The 21,328-nt window shown below is 47.3% G+C and overlaps 1 protein-coding gene across 2 annotated transcripts in view; it reads right to left on the bottom strand.

Moving 5' to 3' along the window:
- The window catches only part of gry (trafficking protein particle complex subunit 11 gry), a 374,318-nt gene that overhangs the window by 279,627 nt on the left and 73,363 nt on the right, over positions 1-21,328 (bottom strand). For both annotated transcript variants that reach the window (XM_077655723.1, XM_077655724.1), the window contains exons 7-11: positions 18,020-18,116; positions 16,784-16,917; positions 13,233-13,374; positions 11,520-11,604; positions 1,895-1,980 (exon numbers count right to left, since the gene is read on the bottom strand). In XM_077655723.1, coding sequence (XP_077511849.1) covers positions 1,895-1,980; positions 11,520-11,604; positions 13,233-13,374; positions 16,784-16,917; positions 18,020-18,116 — 544 coding nt within the window. The remainder of the gene's footprint in view (positions 1-1,894; positions 1,981-11,519; positions 11,605-13,232; positions 13,375-16,783; positions 16,918-18,019; positions 18,117-21,328) is intronic.

The following is a 21,328-nucleotide window of genomic DNA, read 5'->3' as shown; positions in this document are numbered from 1 at the left end:
CCCCTTGTGTAGTGCTACCATTTTTTATTTTTCACCATCTCTTGCTAAAAACTACAATGAAATTTTCAAAACTTTAAGAGCAGATATACTGAGACCACCATTGACAAGAAGCATAAAAAACGGTTTCTTTCTTCAGATTCAAGCAGTCTACATTCTAGCATTGGTGGTCTCAGATCCGTTTTCAATATATTAGTAGGGGCGTAAGACCCCCTGAGACCCCTTGACTTTCAGCACAGATCATAGCAGGCTGTGTTTATCGGCAGCAACTCAGCGTTGCGAGGGTTCTTTGAGACCATCTGCGGGTTCATTGCTCGGTTAGCTGCACATCTTTGGACGTGCTTCTACATAGGCTATTTTTCATAAACAATGCTTCAGTGCTGAAGTCATCCAACATTCTCCTTGTAGAAGCATAGTTTTCAACATCTCTATTTCCAAAAAAATGGCGCACAGTGGACAGAAAACACCACGTTGATCTGAAGAAGAACGGCAGATTGGGCACGTTGGTTTTGTATGGTTACTCATAAAACAGCGTTACGGACACAGGACAGAGAAGAAAAGGACACATACACAGCGCCGACTTTCAATTTCAATTTCAGTCCACATAAGCCAGTTGAAAGTCAGCGCTGTGTGTGTCCTTTTCTGCTCTGTCCTGTGTCTGTAGTGCTGTTTTACGACTAGCCACTTTGATATTTTCCGCATTATTGCATCATGTACATGTTTGTGGACGCACCACTCTGAACGTCCACTGCAAAACTTTTTCTTTCTTCGTCTGTGACAATGAAATTGGTGTGCCATTTCTAAATTAACCTACTGACACATTCCGAACGGCGAATTGCACCTTTCCCGACCATTTGAAAAAACAGCATTCAAAAATAAAAGCTATTTATTCATCCTGCCAAAATATGTTGCAATGTCCATCTTATCTTTTGATTTACAAACACATTTCACTATAACTGCAAGAGATGGCACCACAATCTTGATAGGGAGGGTCAAAATGGTAAGAGCGCAGAACTCAAAGGTAAAAATTCGCCTTGTATACGAATATATGAGCAGGCTTAAGTCGCCTCCACATATGTGGACACAGCACCTGAAGGGGTTATAGTGACTTTGTCCATTAGAAAAACAGACGATTTTGAAAATGCATATCGTACCAGAAGTATTCGAAATATTCGCTTTGAAATTATTCAAAGAAAATTACCATTAACTTCGAATTCGCTTTGAACTGAAAAATCACTAACCTTGCACCCCTCCCATCTGTAGATCATTAAGACCACACATAAAATGGGCCTGTTGTAACATTTCTCCCTTGCAGCTTGAGCTATACCTGTGATGTCCCCCCAAAATCCCCAGATGGCTACAGTAGCACTAACCACAGAGTCTCTCAATATTCTCCCCAGGGGAATAAGGGGATGCTCAACGAACTTCAGTGCATGGGCTGCTAAAAGTTGAGGCGCAGCAGCAGTCATACAGTGTTTGGAAACCCAGACCGTGCCGCAAAGGAAGGGACTTGGGAAGCTTAAAAAAAAAACAACAGATAATGCTTAAGTTTGCTTTTGCCAAAGTCTACAACTTACACAGCAAAGCCTCTAGAATTCCGTCTCCATCGAAATTAAACCGCCGCGGCCGGGATCGAACCCGCGTCTTTCAGGTCAGCAGCCGAGCGCCATAACCACTGAGCCACCACGGTGGCACCACAGTTTGTGCTCCGGCTTGAAAACCACACAAGCAGCATTACAAACCAGTCCACCACTCACTGTGTCCTGCTGTATGCATTAAGGGCAGCGTATGATCTTTGCCTGCTGCCCAGCTGGCTGTTGCAGCTAAGACAGCATCGTGGTTTGTAATGCCGCATTTGCGCAGGCAGAGACTGGAGAGAAACACAGAGATGACCAACCGAGTGGTCTACTTGGGTCTTCTCTTTGTACTGGAGTGCCTGGATTCCAAGGTCCTCCGTCTGTGGGTCCAGGGCATCACCTCGACCTGCAATGTTGCAAGAATAACACCCAAATTAAAAACCTTTCTTCCAGATCAGCTCCACTTTCATTAAGCACGTCTACTCTCTGATGCCCAGCCATATTTTTTTTCCTGGCCTCCCCTCCAGCTGCCACATGTGTGAATGCTTAGCTACCACACACATGAAGAGCTTCTTTGTCATTTTGTAGTTCAAACTACTGACGTGCTCCTGACTATCGTCCATGGCTCACCAATTTAGATGCTGCTCAAGGCAGGCAGCATCCAGGTGTGACTGGCATGGCAAGAGATCATGCAAATAACCTTACTCAGTCCTCATGCCAGTCCTCAGTCCTCATGCCAAGTGACAAAAAACAGACGGCCCAGTCTTGGATAGCTGAGCCGCTTAGTTTCAGTTTTGCTTTTCTGAACTTTGAGGTCCCCTGATCAGCCAGCCCATCAGCTAGCCAACTGAGCTCATTTGCACACCATTTAGGAATGGCGCCACTACGCGCTTCCCTCATTTCCACTTCACTGTTTTTCCACTGCAGCGAGACTTCGTGCTTGTCACATAGCATTCGCTCTTTTTGCGGTGCAGCCTCCTCAATGTGACGCATTGTAAAAAAGCACGAAAACGCAAAAATGGAATGAACATGACAACATGAGCACCGACATGAATGTTTGTTCTGTCCGCGCTGCTTTTGCAATGGGTGACTGAAACCAACTTGCCCAGCTTTCAGTTCATCTAAGCCAGTGCAACTGCTTGTGATGGGACACCACCGCTACCATGTCTCACTGTGAAAGGTGCCGGGGAGGCTCTTGTTCATCAGAGTGCGTATGCCACAAAGCATTGATGGCAATGTGAAAACGGTTGCTGTTCTTACCTGAAAAGCAAGCGACTATTGGCCAATCTTTCACCAAATAAATTTTTCGTGATTTAAGTGGCCCTTGTCAGTTTTTTCATAGTCATTTCATAATTTCAACCTTTTTCTGGCCCTAGAAGTTTGCACTAATGAGGTTCTACTGTAGTAAGTTAATTGGTTTGATCATAGAAGGTTGTGGCCAAGTACTACACCAGGGTGGCCAAATCCTGCTCTGGTGAGAGAGTGCGTTGTCGGTTCTGGTCACCGAGATCAGGCCGCACTCCAGGCCTGGGTATGCAATTCCATCGATACGCGGATTTTTTTTTTTTTTTGAAACCCGGTGGGGAATTGCGCGGCACCAGGATTTGAACCCCGGTCCTCTTGCACGCGAGGCGGATGTTCTACCTCTACGCCACTGCTGCTAGGTGTAACGTTAAGAGATCGGAAGCGGGCAGAGTGGGTGAGGGAACAAACACGGGTTAATGACATCCTAGTCGAAATCAAGAGAAAGAAATGGGCTTGGACAGGGCATGTAATGCGAAGGCAAGATAACCGCTGGTCCTTAAGGGCAATGGAGTGGATTCCAAGAGAAAGGAAGCGTAGCAGGGGGCGGCAGAAGGTTAGGTGGGCAGATGAGATTAAGAAGTTTGCAGGCAAAGGGTGGATTGCAGCTGGCAAAAGATAGGGTTAATTGAAGAGACATGGGAGAGGCCTTTGCCCTGCAGTGGGTGTAGTAAGGTTGATGATGATGATGATGACTGTAGTAAGTACAACTTCGTTTTCTAATGAAAGCCGCAGGGTGAAAACCTCCCACTGCTATGCTAAATATTGCCAACCTGCTCGGATTTCAGAGATGAGCACATCTTCCTTCTGCCAGCACCCTATCTCCACAGACAGCATGGACAGAAAAGCACACTACAGCATGAAGCCATTTCATTCTTGTTTTGTAACCTAGAATATATGCAGGCTTTTACTGTTGCCCCACGGGGAGGAACGGAGCTTTGTACGCAGCTGCAATGAAACAGCATTTTTTCCTCCTTCAATTTTCACCTCTCTTGTCAATGCATTTACTCTGAATGTTCTGATTCTGAAGCCGGCAGAGCACCCCATGCATACTGGGTGTGCACGACCGCACCCAAGCACGCATCATCATCATCATCATCATCAGCCTTACTACACCCACTGCAGGGCAAAGGCCTCTCCCATGTCTCTCCAATTAACCCTATCCTTTGCCAGCTGCATCCACTCTTTGCCTGCAAACTTCTTAATCTCATCCGCCCACCTAATCTTCTGCCGCCCCCTGCTACGCTTACTTTCTCTTGGAATCCACTCCGTTACCCTTAAGGACCAGCGGTTATCTTGCCTTCGCATTACATGCCCTGCCCAAGCCCATTTCTTTCTCTTGATTTCTACTAGGATGTCATTAACCCGTGTTTGTTCCCTCACCCACTCTGCCCGCTTCCGATCTTTTAACGTTACACCTATCATTTTTCTTTCCACGGCTCGCTGCGTTGTCCTTAACCTAAGCTGAACTCTTTTCGTTAGCCTCCACGTTTCTGCCCCGTAGGTGAGTACCGGTAAGATTATGCTGTTGTACACTTTCCTCTTGAGGGAAATTGGTAAACTGCCACTCATGATCTGCGAGAATTTGTCATATGCGCTCCACCCCATTCTTATCCTTCTAGTTATCTCCCTCTCATGATCCGGATCAGCTGTCACTACCTGCCCTAAGTAGACGTATTCCGTCACAATTTCTAGGCTCTCGCTGCCAATTGTGAACTGCTGTTTTCTTGGTAGACTGTTGAACATTACCTTGGTTTTCTGCATGTTAATTTTTAGACCCATCGATCTGCTCTGCCTGTCTAACTCATTGATCATGATTTGCAGTTCACCTCCTGAGTGACTCAGCAAGGCAATGTCATCAGCAAATCGCAGATTATTTAGGTATTCTCCATTTATTCTTATTCCCAACTGTTCCCAATTCAGGCCTCGAAATACCTCCTGTAAACATGCGGTGAACAGCATTGGCGAGATCGTGTCTCCTTGCCTGACGCCCTTCCTTATTGGAATTTTATTGCTGACTTTATGGAGGACTATGGTAGCTGTGCAGCCATTAAATGCAAGCTCAATGCAAAGATGGCACCCTTCAAGTGCACAAAAGCGACAGATCAAGAGGCCATCTCGAGCATCTGCCTGGCAGCCATGTTTTACAGCGAGCAGCAAAGCACTATTCCACGCTGTCGCAAGCGGTATCATACAGGCAAGCGCTATTTCTAGGGGCAAACAGTACTTTCTCCAAACAGAATTGAATAGGAATCGAATAGTGATACAACCGAATCTAATATGAATTGAATATTGGCTAGTACAAAACGAGCAATTGCACGCAACACTGAAGCGCTGGTGGTGGCACTGCTGTTAGGCGAGATAAGTTTGAAACTCAAGAAGCTACAGACATAGCTCCTAAAAGACGCAACGCTGATCTCCACTAACGGGTCACAACACAAAGTCATCATATAGTCATCATATAGCGGAATAGCTTTTTTGTTTCGTGTTAATGCTTATACGTCCTGCCTGCCATAGGCAGAATGTTCACGTCTTCTTGTCATCCGTTTCACCACGATCACGGACCACGAAAGAAGGACGTCTCTTCACCGCTCGTTACGGTTGGTTCAATCGTAAGCCACTATTCTGCCTGAGCACACATTGCACTGGCACCTCGTGAAAACCAGCGCCGTGCACTTGGCATCGCACAAAGCAAGCCCTGGTTGTGTAACGGCTCTGGACAAGACGCGCTATAGCGGTGGCACATGGTAAATGAGGGTTATAAATGTGCCCCCTTTTTCTCCAATAAACAGTTGGTAGTGTGAGCATGTGTTGTCTTTTTCTTCCTTGTGTTGTCTTCATTGTGACACAGTTTTTTCAGTCATGCACCAACTCGCCCCATAGGCCGTCATTCTAAAGTGCCAGCGTACGTCTGCGCGACGCACTTTGTGCAGCTCGCAGACATCAAGCTGAACGAAACAATTCCCAGCACTCTTTGAAGGGCGTGTTTGTCTTACTCATCAGCTAAAAGCACAGATCGGAGCATAGAGAGTAAGGTCGGGTGTGCTTTAAATGCACATTCAAAATTGGCGCTGCGTGGCACGGAGATTCCGGCAGTTATATTTTGACAAGGTGAAGTCCACGGCAGCAGCAAGGCGGCGCTGCAGAAACTTCAGTTTCGGTTGCCTTTTTTTTTTAGCTACCACGGATTGTTTGCACTAAAACAAACTGTGATTTAAAATAAAATAAAATATAAAAACAAACTGTTCGTTCAGCGGGAATCGCACCCTAGTCTTCCGCATGTGAAGCGAGTTCACTAACCACTACGCTACGCAGCACGCGGGTTTTGCCGCCTCTAAAAAGGCACCTAGGGAAGGATAACGTTCGCAGCGATCCTAGCGGAAATTACCCTTCTTTTGCCTCACTTTTCGGCTTTCATTTGGCACACTCTCTCTCTCTCTCTTCTAGTTCACTCTAGCTGGGCCGCACCGTAGCTGGTTGTGCTGGTGAGCTTCTTTATGGCTAAATTTGCGACTGCGCGCCCAATTCTGATTCGTGCCATGGCGAACCAAGGTTGTGGAAACCGAAAAGGAAAGAGTGTCATATGAATATACTTTTTGAAGATATCGCCATCGACGGCGGAGTGCACCACGTGCAGCAAGGTGCTTAAAATGTCTACAGGTACGACAAAGCCGTTTGTCAACCATTTGAAGCTGAATGCAGCCGAGATGAAAGAGTATCGAAAGATGGTTGCATGTGTACCGGAGAAAGATCAGCCGACCATGACCGACTTTGTGCGCCCGACAGAGTCGCTTTCAAAAAAGATGATGCAAGCACTATTTAATTAGCAAGGTAGCTGCCATGGTGGCGCTTGATTTGCAGCCCTACAGCGTTGTTGAAGATTGCGGGTTTAAAGGGGCTGCGAAACACTGCTTGAACGGATGCCGGTCACATTTCAGATGGATTCTTTATGTCACACAGATGCTGAATCAAAAAGAATTATAAGAATTGATGCATAGGAGCGGGAGATATTCAATGAAGAAATTTAAAAATACAAGAAAACAAAATGCTGCCCTCAACTCGATTTTCGCGCAGCTTCCCATTCCCATTTCACTCTCCCAATGACGACACTTTGTGCGCCCAGTAAAAACAGCCTATCTGAGCACGTGGCGGAAGTTTGCACTTTATGGTTGCCTGTTCTCTGTAACTCGTTCTTGCCAAGGCTGGGGGCGCCGTTTGCATGGTTACAACAACCATGTGAACGCCAAGCTGACCCAGTCATGCTTCATTGTCACGCCGATGGCGCAGTAAGGAACACTGATGAGTGACGTTCCCTGACTTATGGATCCGAACTCGAGTGCGAGATACTGCAATGGTGTGACGGCCTGCGCAAGATACCAGACACATTTAGCATAGCGCGTACCGCTAGTGCTTACCGCCTACCATTGCCCATTGCTCCTAGCGCGCTGGTTGGTCACGGCGAGCAAGGAGCGTGCGCTGTTGACGGGAACGTGGCGCCATCTGGCGGCGTCGCCTGATGATACTCCACAAGCTGACGATGCGCACTGCTAAATGTGAAACGAACGGAATTTTTCTTTGCACCCTTCCTTGGGACCGAAACAAACATTGTGCAATGGCTCGATCACATCGATTCCGCAAAGCCGTTCTCAAATACATAGAGAGTAGCCACAAGTGCTGTGTGCTAGGTCATAGCATGTTTACAGAAAAGCGCAAAGTCCTTCGATGCAAAAAGTTGCCAGAGCCTCTGGAGGTGTATTTTAGTTTTACTTGCTTTACACCACTTTTATCTAAGGCAAACAAGTTGGTTTTGTTGATGTAATATAACACACAAAAACTTGACAAAACTTATCTTTAGTTATTAACCCAATTTTAAGTATATTTACTGTTTGTCCAATCATAAAGCTTGCAGTAAGTGATGTCATATCCACTGCTAAAAACCGCCACTGTATGGTGACACCGTCAGCGTCATGAATTTGTTTTTGCGAGCTAATTAAAATATTAAAAACCGGGGTTTACGTGGTACGACCGATGCTAATAGCATCACTATAACTCGTTCTATGCAACCAAGAGGCAAAACAATGCACTGATTATGTGTTTCGGGGCCCCTTTAGAGAGCAGTTGCTGCTGTTCCAAACTGTCGGCTACCGTCGCGCTCTACACTTTCGCGCTGCTTGTTCCGCGCATGTATGACGATACGCAGAAGAAGGTAAAAATGGAGCTCAGCAACGCTTTTGAAGGCGGAACTGCAGCTGTTGCCTTTACCAGCGACATGTGGACATCACGAGCGAATGAAAGCTACATATGCTTCACTTGCCATCTCCTAACTCGCAATTTTCAAATACAGCGGTTCACGCTTAACATGCGTCATATGGCTGACAGTCACCGTGGTGAAAACATCGCAGCTGTGCTGGACGAGATGTGCAGCGAGTGGGGGATACCTGACGACTGTGAAAAATACATCGTGACAGATAATGGGCGCAACGTCTGTGCCACTTTCAGGAGGCTCCCATGGGCTGAGCGATCGTGTTTCGCCCACACCCTGCAGCTAGCCCTTAACGACGCAAGATCTCATATGCCGCCCATTAATCGTCTGTGCAAGACGGCCAGAAAAATTGTTGGCCACTATAAGCACACTCCATTGGCACAAAAAAGGCTAGAGGAATACCAAAACAAAGCAGGCAAAGATCCTCTCCGTCTGGTCCAAGACATAGAGACCAGATGGAACAGCCAGTACCTAATGCTGTCTCGTCTCTTGGAACTAAAGGAGGCAGTTACTGTGGACCTTGCCACTTCGGACAACAGCATTGATAGACTCAGTTCACAGGAATGGAAAGAGGCTTCTGAATGTGTATAAACGCTCAAGCCATTCTTTGAAGCCACTGTTATCACCAGTACAGAAACGTATCGATCACTTTCAGCTCAAATACCACTAGGGGAGTGCGAATATTCGAAATTTTGAATATGAATCGAATATTTTTGATATGAATCGAATGTTTGATATTCAATTCGTATTCGTATTCGAAAATTGATATTCGTGAATTTCCGAATATTCGAAAATTTCCGAATACTCGCCAGCGATCCTATACTGCGCATACTTTCATAAATTCGACAGTGGCAAAACCACAATATCTGGGCAAATTAGCTAATAATCGAGTTAAAAATGCAAGGAAACCAATACAGAGGTCCTATCCGCTTCCTTCTCCGCCATTTATCACGCGGCTAGACTGCATCCTGACGCCGCAAGGTTCACCTGGCGAGAATTTCCCCAAGTGGGCTTTCCCACATATCACCCGTGCTGCGAACAAGATGGCCGACGACCCGCTTCGAGCAATCGCAACGTGAAATCACGCTTTTTTTTTTAATACTCCGGTAATACGTTACATATTTAATGTCCACATCTGAAGAATGCGTCCTGTCGCCTTCACAACTCTGCGAGCGTGACTTCCGCTATCCCAATTTGTAAACTACACTATGCGGGAAGGCCTACTTGCGGAATGCCGCGGGAGCCTCCTAAAGGGGCGCGTCGAGTAGTCACAATAGGGCAAGCGATCCTGTTAAAATGCCGCCTATTGCATGGTGCGTTGTAACCTGCACACCTCTTTAGCGGGAGTAACGGAAGGCGTGGCAACAATCAGAAGGCTAGGGCAAAAAAATAGCCTGGCTGCGTAGTTTCGGTTTCTGAGCTTCACTGCTGCCCCGCGGAAACTTGAAATGTCGGCCCGTGCATTCGCCGATAGTCCAATCCCAGCTCCGCGCGGCTTATTTCTTTTTCCTTTTTCGAAACCGCCTCACCGCTCCGACGCCAGTGTGTGTTCCCCGGCCCCTTGCTTGCATTTGTGTTGTTCTTCCAGCACTCCAAAACGGCCGGCTCGTCACGGGCTTACAGGTGTTAGCGCGATGGAGCCGCCTCATAAGGCCTTACTGCATCTTCAGCATTTTCGGCAGCATTTCTTTTTCGGAGGGGGGGGGGGGGGGGGGGGGAATTTTATTAACAGAGGCCTTCGGATGAACCGGGCATTTCTTCCAGTCCCTTGAACTCCGAATGAATGAGGTTTAATAGTCATCATGTTATTTGTTGCCAGCCTTGTCATTTTATGGATTTTGTTTTGCATAACCTCATACTGTTATGCTGTCTAATCAAGTAGTATACATTTCTGTGCACCTTATGTTTTTTTTATATGGTACTGAGGCAGTCTAGTTTTGTTTATTTTGGTTGTAAAGACCGTACACTATTTTGAAAAAACATAAGGGCAACAATGTTTGCTTGCTCAACATTTTCTGATATTTTTTTTTGTACTGAACAGATATTCGCTATTCGATTCGATATTTGAAGCCATTTTTTCTTCATATTTGTATTCGATTCGTATTAGAAAATTTCAATATTCGCACACCCCTAAATAAAATTCATTTTTGGAATGCTGCACTATCTAGCCAACTTCACTGGTACTACTGAATTTTGTACAGCCCCGGCATGTTCGGTCAGATCAAGGTTCCTCCTGTATGCAAAGGACAAGGAGGCATGCTTGGCCATGTTTTTGGACCCACGCTTCAAATCTACCGTATTCAGAGCCGAGAAAGAAAAGATGATGTGGCTAAAAGATTTAGTGCTACAAAAGCTGTCCCTGTGTGCTCTTGACCCAGAAGCTCAGAAGCAGGGGCCAGAACTCTATGCACAGCAGTCTTCTAATGTCTGGAATGCCTTTGACAATTTGGTGAGGAATTCTGTGGAAACTGAAGCATTTTCTGCTGCAGAATGGGAGTTTGCTGCTTACTCAGAAGAGGCATTGTTGACCCATGCGACTGGTGGCGGACCGTGGGTTCTTTCAGGTACACCAGTCTGGCAAAGCTGTGCACCTCGCAATACCTCCCACTTCAGTGCCAAGTGAGAGGGGGGCATTTTCTGTGGTTGGAGAAGTCATTTCAGCTAGAAGGGAAAGACTTCTGCTTGACCACGTGGAGCAGCTGGTTTTCCTTCAAGATAACCTTTAATGTTCATGCCAGCAACACGCTTTTGTGCTCATGGCAAGCTAGCCTTAATGCTCTGTGCTAGCCATTTTCTGTGATAATTCCACTCTTCTAAGAATAATGTTCTAGAATTTGATGCTTTTTGTGCAACCACACACACCTTTTGTGTTCATTTACTCATTTATAGTTGAACTGTGACGTCCTTGGATGCTCGAATAAATGTTTTGTAGTGGTTAAATGCGTCTGTTTTTAATTATTCGATGTTCTATTTGATATTCGGAACTAAATATTCGTATTCGAAAAATTTGATATTCGCGCACCCCTACCAAAAACCTTTGCACAGTTGCTTTCTCGAATTCTTTGTTTATTGTCGCCAGAACACATTATCACGAATTTTCTATGCGAGATGCAACCAGAGCACTTTAGAACGATCACAACCATGTGTAGTTGAGTCCCTTCCCAACAACCACCGGTTCCCAGTAATCTTCTTTTGTGGGGAGAGGTTCTGCGGCAAAAGGTTTGCGTGGCCAACCAGGCCTCCATCCTGGCCTGCCTGCTGTCACCCCTCCTGCTGAATATTTCCTAACCCTTGCTCACAAGGTCACTGAAAGAATACACTGACTTGCAATCGAAGCAAACAGTACAACGGGGAAAGGATCATGATGACTGTGCACATACCCTTGGCCTGCCATGGCCTCTGGCCGTAGAACTCGAGCGACTCCTCTCCATCCAGCATGTTCACTTCGGGGGGAGACGTCACATCCTGGAACCAAGGGCGCAGGCAGAACAAGAATGACAACTACTGCCTTCCTGAACAGAATTTCTCCGCAGATTACACATCCAGAATGGTGTGTGTTCAGATCTGCAGGCACTGCAGCTTCTGTACATGGTGCTTCGTGGTGAATGCTTTGGCCCACTCATCTCCAAACCTTTCCGATCCAAGAGTGTGTCAAAGCTGTATTCGTCAATCCTGAGACTCCTTAGTGCAGAAAGTTTTCTTTATGTCCTCTTCTCCTTGCATTTTTCTGCATATGATATGCTTTCTTTACCAACTAGTACAGCAAAAAAAAAACAAAAAAACACATTAATTCAGCCCGCATTAATTTCGAAATCCAGATCAAGCACAACACCCATGCATGCCTATGGGGACGCAGCTGGGCCCATACCAGTCAAATCTGACAGAAGGGCATTTCGACGCATGTCCAGCACGGCAATTAGCAGTCGCCCTCCTCAAGCCTGAACTGCACGGTATAGCGCCAGCAGCACACCTGTAACATGCATGCAACGGGAACATTCGGAGTTCCTGTCACCCAAAATTAGTGTTCCACATAGTTTCGTCCCAGACTGTGGTGACAGTGGGCCAGCTACAGATTGGCCAGCCAGCTAAGCACAGTTTTGCGCAGTTTCGAACACTGCCTGATGCGACACTGGTCGTTTCATTTTCTCACCAAAAGGTGTCTCGCCATTCGATCTATGACATGTTTTCCCCTCACTGTAGTTCTTCCTGTGGAATGAAACTGTGCGTGCAATAAAGCACTGTACACTTTTCATCTTAAAAGCAGATGACTGCTGCCTAGGTTTTACTACGACAGATTTTTGGCAGTTTTGGGGGGCCATTAGTTAATTCAAGCCTCCAAACACTTAAGACATTATCCCCGGTGCATTAAAAGCCCGAATTAATGAGGTTTTATTGAATGTACTATGCTCATATAGCATGCCTTTTCTGAAAACTGCCATTCTTGTTACCCCTTTAACAAGTAACCCCTCGAGGACATATGCAAAATAACCGAAACAATATGCACAACCCTCAGATACCACAAAACAACCACTTCTCGTTTAGAAACTCCTGCCGTGTCTCAAAAAAGAACCCACATAATTACTACTACACCCTCCTCCCTCTTGCTCATTAACAGCCCAGAGGAAAAGAATTGGCAGTGGCTTAGCTCGACTATGCCAGGATATACGTAGCGAAAGCTAAGGCATAGCTTGGCTAGCCTTGATTAATCTTGACTGCAAGTCCAGGTTAGTTTGGTTTTCTGGCTAGTTGTCACGTGGTTCGTCACGCAGTTGGTCCACGTGACCAGTCACGTGGTTGGTCACGTGGTTGGTCAAATGGTGCGGTGCGACCCCGGTGGGAATGTGACCACGGCGAAACTGAGAGTTCGTGGCCAATGTAGCTTTCGCTAAAAAAATTAAACAATGCAGTTGCACAAACACAACAGCACACATGGCCATGAAAGGCATGGTGCTCTTTCTCACAGATGCCGGCTCTAGGCAGGGCCAACTCCTTGGCAGTGGTGTGCACGCATTACTGGCACTTTAACTCTGCGCATTACTTCTTGCTTTGGACAGCCTGCTACCAATGCTTTTAGGTTGAGAAGGGCTACTGACCCTGCACAGCCGAGCGGCCTGCTCCTTGCGTGCCAGGGCATGGTTGGCCGCCTGCTGGAAATAGAAGCCTGGGTGCTGCGTCTGGATCGCCGTCAGCCCAAAGCCCACCGCTTCCTCGAACAGGTCCCCAAAGTGGCTGAACCTGCACAAATGGCATTTCAAATTGGTCTAGTCAAAGCCCCAGGAAGTTTAGTGTTGGCACCAACAAAGGACACCAGTGACCCCCGGATGAAGAGCTCGCCAAATTTGTCCCAGGCCTTCTCAACTCCGAGCACAGAGAACACAACCACACTGCTTTTGCATCACTGTAAGTGTCTCAGAAATGGCTAACTATGTAATCTGGCTGCATCCAGCCTGCACACTTTTCTTGCTTCTCGCCTAAAGTGAATTACCATACTTACTCAAATGTAATTCGGCCATCACATTTTTTTTTGCTTCAGCTGCTTGACTCCTGGCATCTTGCACTTCCCGTTGTCGCCTTAGCCTCTGGACTGTTGCAACCTCTTCAATACAGTCAACGACCGATTTTTCGGACCCTCTAGGAACCGGAACAAAGACCGAAAAATCAGGCAGTCCGGAAAATCAAATTTCACCGAAAAAATCACGAACTTATTGCCATTATCCTGGAGGAAGAGGTCAGTTGCATTGCACACATTCTAAAACTCCTAATGGGAAAATTTCGCCACGCGACACGCTCACAGACGACGGGCGGCGACCGCTTTCATGAGCTCGGCCTGGCTGTGCTGCCCTCGGCATGTCGCCGATGAACGCATGGGTTCGGACAAAATCTAAACGGGAAAGCGAACACGCCGCTGCGGGAACTGCATTGCACCCGCAATACGATGGGCCCAGAACGAGAACGCGAAGATGGTGAAACAATAAGGACCGAGAAACGGCCGAGGCAAGCGCTCTGTCGGCATTGGCCTCCGGTCATTAGGCCAGCGACTAGAGCCAAAATTGGCATCATATTTGGCGATGTGCACTCTGCGGTGGCTTGCGTATAATGAGGGGCGCCTTGCCTGTCATCGAAACGCCAGTTATTTAAGGTTTTAAGATAGAAAAGTCACGGTTGTGGCGCGTTTTGTTGCGGGTACGCTGACCTCGCTTTAAAATGCACCACCATTCCCTCCCGCGCTCGCCGTCTCCGTGAAGCCGTATGCCTCCCACACGCTTCGAAACGAAAGACTCGGCATAGGTGAGTTCCGCGAACTCTGACTGCTTTTAAAAAAGTCTGTGCGGTGGAGATGTTCAAGAACCGTACGAATTCGAAACCACGCGGGCGCAATGAGCCGACTCGTGCAGAATTTCAATATCGCAAGAAGCCGCCTTTAAAGGGACTATGCAACAAATAAAAAGTCACTTGTAAATGTTTTCAATGCTTAGAAATGATGCTAAGAAGCATTCACACCAAGTATGAGTCTTCAGAACTGAGCCAGCAATTTATTATGAACTTTTAAAAACCGTGTTTTTCAAAATTCGCGGGCCGATTGGTGTACTCGTAGTGACCGATTTTGGAACTAAAATCGTGGAACAAAGATGTCACTGTACCATGACGTCGCCAGGCCACCACACACTCTCATTCGCTGGAGCCACGGCTGCCACGACGTCACGGGCACACTTCCGGTAGCCGTGAAAATCGTCTGCTCGTGCCGCCGTGCGAGCCTCGGGCAAGCGCGAGCCAGGGCATTGCCTTCGCGCATATGGTTTCAATTTTCCTCCTCTGCCGCCTCCTGTCGGGAGTTCCGGAGCCACTCGCACGGCTCTTCGTACGTACGCATAGGGCTCGATGCCCATCGCGGCCGTAAAAGCGAGCAGTTGCACCTCGAGGTCCGGGTTTATTACTGCTAATTACCACAGATGACAAGCAAAGAAACCTGACGCGCGCCGCAATCCAGCAAGGAGAAGAGACCGGAGAGATGCCGCCACGCCGCCGACGCTGCTTCTGGGGGGCTAGGAGCGACAACCGGAAGTTGCAAAATAAACGTCAGCGGATGATGTATTCATGGGCGGGGCCCAGTCCCAGAGCTGTTCTCTTTATTTTTTTCTGGTGCTCCTCGTGCACGAGTTGAGGGGGGAGAGGAGGAGTGCAATTTTTAATCGTCTATATCTTCGCTGTTATTGATGCTAGCTCAAAAATTCTTGCACTGGGGTGACGAGTGATCGAATGCCTATCTCTCGTCTGTTTTACGTAATCTCAATTAATTTATTGCATAGTCCCTTTAAGCTTGAATTTCGTTTTATTTGATCAAGTTTTCATCTCTCCTGCAGTTTGAAGTGATGACGTTCCACTGTACACATTATATGGCGGCTGGAGTATTGGCGGCGAGCGCGAACGAGGTCTGAAAAATCGAGCAGTTAGTTGCGGTGCGTCTGAAATTTCAGGCACTCTTATACATTGGCTCTATGGGCCATGTCGCAGTGCCGCGAAAAAGTCCGAATAATCAAGCATGTCCGAAAAATCAGGCGTCCAAATTTTCGGTCGTCGACTGTAATTGAGGGTTCGAGGGCACCTGTCACAAATGCAAGGTCAAACACGACAGCTGCACTGAACGCAACAGACTCGTTCTGCACCTCACCCTCGCACTAGGGACACTGCTGGAACGGCTTACAGCGACTTTGGTGAAAGAGGGCCATAATGTTGTTGCATTCAAACTGGTGCTTTAGAAGCCTCATCATAAAAACAAACTTATTCTATGCATTCCACCGCTTGGAGGCTCATGCCTCCCAAATGTCAGTGACCATTCTCAGTAGCTTATATGCAGAGCCATTAGAAAATTTGCACGGCAACTTGACAGTTTTATGTCCCTGAAACTCCTGTCACATTTGCTAGATATTTGCAGCTCGGAGCTTGCATTGGTTGACATGGCATTCTAACATTTTTTCATTATTTTTCTGTTTCCTGAAGTTAGGAGCCACCCTGCGCAATGCATCAACTGGTGCGCAAGTAAATACAAGATAGTGTGCCTTTGTCGCTCCATAACATTACAATATATTGTTACATTACAATTGGGTATCTGGCTGGCTAATAGTTGCCTAAACATATGGCTTCACCTCAGAAAACATCACTAGAAGTATTCTAGGTGGCGTGATTGACGTGTCAAACTTTGAACCACATTTTCTTCCTGTTCCCCAAGATGGCACTACTGTAGCACAACTGAGGTGATTATCTCATGCAATATCGATCAAAACAGTACGGCCCCTAAGTGCACACAATATTTGTGCAGGTTTCCATTTTGGCCCAAAACTGGCAGGCTGTGCTCCCACTTATGCACCAGAGATGCACTTGTTTCAAACAGTGCTTTTCGTCTGCTTAGTTACATGCAGGCATAAATGTTTCTCTGTGGGGTGCCTCAAAGGCAGTCTCGTTCCTCCAGCTGAATTGGCATTTTGAGTCAAACGGAAGTCAAGGCAAGGCCTACGCTGCACAGCACTTCCTTGGTGGACGAATGACAGCACCGCTAGGACGTACACAGCCTGGGATTTCTGCAATGCATTGCAGGGCTGGGCTCTACCTGACCAGCATGTTAGCAAATTCATCCAGAGGCACGCACTGCTTAGACATCCAGGCGCTGTGCTCGAAGGCGAGGCGGGGGTTGCCCACCCGATCCTTGAAGAGGTCCACATGCCGCCGGAACTGATGGATGGCGTCTAGCGGAATGTTCTGCATGAATGCCAGCTGGCACAGCTGCACAGCACAGGCAGAAAAGCTTCGATCAGCACAAACTGTAGTGTCATGAACGAGCAGCCTCGAGAAAGAAACCATAAATGGCAGCAAGAAGCAGCTGCAATGAGCCAGTGCATTAACCCATTCCTTCCATGACAGCACAGCACAGCATGACCTGGGTTGCTGGAAAGAATTAGCAAATCTTCCGCTGAAAACACAGCATGCGAGAGATTTTGATTCTAAATGTTCGCGCAAAAACTTGAAGCCGTCGGAAGGTGTGTCAAGTACCAAGTGGTACTTGACACTGTATTCAGTGCGCTAGCATTAGATGTTATATTCCGCCACTTAGCCGTTGTCTGTGAGGTCCCTCTGCTTACTGGGTTGTAAGCAACCTGCCACCCAAGTGGCCACCTAGATCACGTGACTTCGTGACACCGTCACAACCTGCCCACCGGATTGTGGTGAGCAAACTGCCCGCCCTGGCAGTGGCGCATTGCCCAGACATTCCTTTGCTCAGATTCTAACTTAGACTCACTGAAAGCCATTATCACACAAATTCAAGCCCACACTGACCAATATGTGCTTGCATACTCACGGACAGGCCGTGTCATTTGAGCACTTTCAGACCCGAGCTATCACAAAACTGCACAACTCGCACACAGCCAGTTTTGGTTCTATGTGGTTTCGTCTTTCGGGTCAACAGCTGAGCACCATAATCACTGAGCCACTGCAGCGTCATTCTCAGAGCCAGTATTATTTGCAAGTGTACGCCCAGATAAGCCTCAGTGACCAGACACATGAAACATTCAACCCCAGCTCACACTGTTCATGGAATTCCTTGCTGTGAAAAAAATTTGCAGAAGAGCCATTCATGTAAAAATGTGAAGACTGCAGACTGTAATAGATGTCATTCTATCGACACATCAGCTAAACAAACAAGGCACAAAAAAAAAATCAACCTCAATGTGTGTGCTTTCCATGACTTGTACACTTTAGCACACACAAACTGATTGGAGTAAAGTACTAGAGGAATCAGCAAGAAATGGAAGCGACAGCAAGTTTAACCGCAACGGTCACATGCTGTGCAGTCTATATAGACCATAGCAAAATGGCGACATCTCACCTTGTAGTTAAGGATTCCAGCGACAGTCTTGACCTCAAGAATGTTGGCATCAGTGGTCTTCAGTTCCAGCAGGTCTACGTACGCCTGCTTGTAGTGGCTATGCAATAAAACAGAATTTAGTAAGAAAACAAATTTGTCCTGAAGACACTAGCTCCATGAAAAAACCTAAAAAAAAAAGATATTAGCAATTTCGACGAAGTGCCTGCAAAAGATCACAAACCAAATCTACAAGCTCCAACACAGGAGAGGCTGCACATTCCAATTATGCAGCTGGACTCCATATGAGTTCCAAAACCACTACGCTGACGACGCAACCAAAATGTACGGCTTATGAGGAACATCTTTCTTAAAGGGCCATGCAGGTTGCTCCTTTGACCCTTGAGCAAAGAACAGCAACACTCGGGTGATGCTCAAGGCACTGCTCAGTAGCAAGGAACTTGAGCCAGAACGTGCGACTACAATTCCAAAACCCCAGAGAAAAAACGAAGAGGCCAGCTGGGGAGCAGCAAAGAACAACTCTTATTGGCGAATGCCAAAGTTTGACAATGGGGCCAGGCCATGCACGTTGGAAAGTAGTGACGAGATAGCAGGAACCCTCCTGTCAACATATTCTAAATGCCCATCATCACCATATTTTAAATGGTATACCGATGATGCAGAGAAGGACTGCCGCATCGCAAAAGCTCTGGAGTTGATTGTTCCCCGCACTCTGATGCTTCAGCACAATCATGGTACCTCACCATCAAGCATTATATGTGCAATGTTAGGCACAAGAAACACTGCTAGCAGGGGTTCATATTCCATTCAAGAAATAGATTTTCTAGAATTTCCAAAAATTCTGCAGTGACCAAATATTGCTGGCTTTCATAAAGCTGACCATAGCAAAACCAAAATATTGGGAAAATTATCAGGAGATCCGAGTTTAAAACGTTAGGAAAACAGTTCAAAGTTGCCTGCTTCACTTTCTTCAGTGTTGTTTAATGTGTGGGCCGGTCATAAACGGACGTTGCCAGGCTTGGATGTCATGCAAAATTACGGAAATGGGCTTTCCCACATACCACACTTGATGAAAACAAGATGGCCGACCAGCTGTTGGACACCTATAACAGCGAAAAGGTGTTTTAAGGAGCTCACCTACACTGGATGTTCGGACCCCCTCCGGAGTGCTCTTGACATGCCATTGCACAAGTCTTAAAGGGGTACTGCATTAAATTTTAGGTGGTCTGATTTTCTGCTGGATTGAAAGCTGGAGTTCCTAAGACGACTGAAACCACATCATTTTTTGCACGAAGCCAGCGAAAGCCCTTTTTCCCTCATTTTTTCCTTGAACTGGCAGCGGCGCACCGAACAACTGCTCCTTGAAAGATGTGATGTCTCCCTGCCTCCGTGCACGGCCGGCCTGGCCACTTCGGAGTCACAGCATGTGCCTGCAGCAGCTGCATGGACGCTACGCACCACCGTCACCATGTAGGAGACACGCTGTGAGTGTTGTCGTTTGTGTCCTCTGAGGTCAAATTTGATCCACGCGGCTGCCAGACGACCAAAGGGTCGGGGTGCCAAAGCACTATTCGGCTAGAGGGTGTAACAGTAGTGCGGCGGGGGAAGAGACACGCCATGTCATGCCTTCCCATAGGATGCTAAGCTCTGAGGAATGGATTCATCGTAAGGAACGAAACAGCGCGACTAAAACGAAGGACCAGGAAAGGAGGTACGGACAAGCGCCTACTATGCAATGTTGCTACAATGGATTAATGTGGCGCAGCTAGCCTTCGCGACAAACCTTCTGGGTCCGAATTTTTATTGCGGAAATTCAATCAACAGCGACTAAGATATGAATCTTTCTCTGTTCCGAATCCACATTACTGAAATGACAGTGCCTCAAACCTGACTCATTTCTGTACATAAAGTCCCGTATATTTGTGAGGGAGACGCTATTGAAGACTTAGAGTCAGGCAGGAGGGAGCGGTTGTTGTTGTCCCCATATAGCTGTAATGGCGGTCGATAAGCGAAAAGGGGACCTAAACCACATCAAAATTACAAGTCACTTATAAAGAGCACGGAGTTTACTACAAAAAATGTACGCTCTGTAGCAAAGGTTAGTGCACGTAATTATAAAGGAAAGCCAAAAACGCAGCAGAATTTGTTACATGTGCATTTTCCATGTCAAGAGACAGTTCGGAGATATTTTCACTTATTCTAGTTTTTTCCCTGTTTCAAACAACCTCAGACAGATAGTCATCTCGGATGCGAAGAGGAACAGAAGTACATATTGTCACGACTGACGTCACAGGGAAGGTACACGTTGCCGAGGACCAGAGAATAAGGTCGGCTTGCCGTTCCGATCACAGAGTCACAGAGTCAAGCACCAGCGCGCCGCTCGTGCCCACAACAACCGCTTCGTCGTCGTCGGCACCAAACAAGGCTGTCGCGCGGCGCTAGGCACGTGGCATTATTCCCCCCCGTGAGAGAAAACATTGTCCCGATGACAAGGTGAGAGGAAGAAAAAAAAAATGAGGTGAACTGTACAATAACGCAAGGTTTCACTTGCAGGAAGCGCTCAGTAGCGCGAAAAGTATGGCTTTAAGCGCACCACATGCACAATTTCAGGCCGCTGGCGTCGAACACTGACGGTCACAGTTCCATCTGGAATGACTTCGTAATTAACGTTGTTTAAGCGGCGCAGGACTTTATAGGGTCCGAAATAGCGGTGGAGTAGTTTCTCGCTCAAGCCTTTATGGCGCACGGGGGTCCACACCCACACTGGTCCCCTGGTTCGTAGTGGACTTCCCTGTGCCGGAGGTTATAGTGGCGAGCGTCGGTGGCATGCTGCTCCTTGATGTGCAGGCGGGCCAGCTGACGGGCTTGCTCGGCCTGTTCTGCGAAATGGGCGGCATCGGGTTCGACCGCTTCTTCCCTGCACGGGAGCATCGCGTCCAACATCGTGCGGGCCTCTCTGCCATATACGAGACGGAACGGCGTAAACTTCGTGGTTTCCTGCGGCGCCGTATTGTAGGCGAAGGTGACATACGGCAGGATCTCGTCCCACGTTTTATGGTCGACGTCGATGTACATTGAGATTATGTCCACCAAAGTTTTGTTTAGTCGTTCCGTTAATCCATTTGTCTGAGGGTGATACGCTGTTGTTGTGCGATGCTCGGTATGGCTGAGAGTTAAGGTGTCCCGCAGTAGCCGAGCTGTAAACGCCTTTCCTCGGTCAGTAATGATGGTCGACGGTGCACCGTGTCTGAGCACGATGTCATTCATAAAGAATCGAGCAACTTCGCCGGCAGTACCTCGGGCAAGGGCCTT

This window comes from Amblyomma americanum, chromosome 2, assembly GCF_052857255.1.
Source record: "Amblyomma americanum isolate KBUSLIRL-KWMA chromosome 2, ASM5285725v1, whole genome shotgun sequence".
Lineage (NCBI taxonomy): Eukaryota > Metazoa > Arthropoda > Arachnida > Ixodida > Ixodidae > Amblyomma > Amblyomma americanum.
The sequence above is the reverse complement of the archived record's forward strand: the minus strand, read 5'-3'. Positions and strand labels throughout refer to the sequence as shown.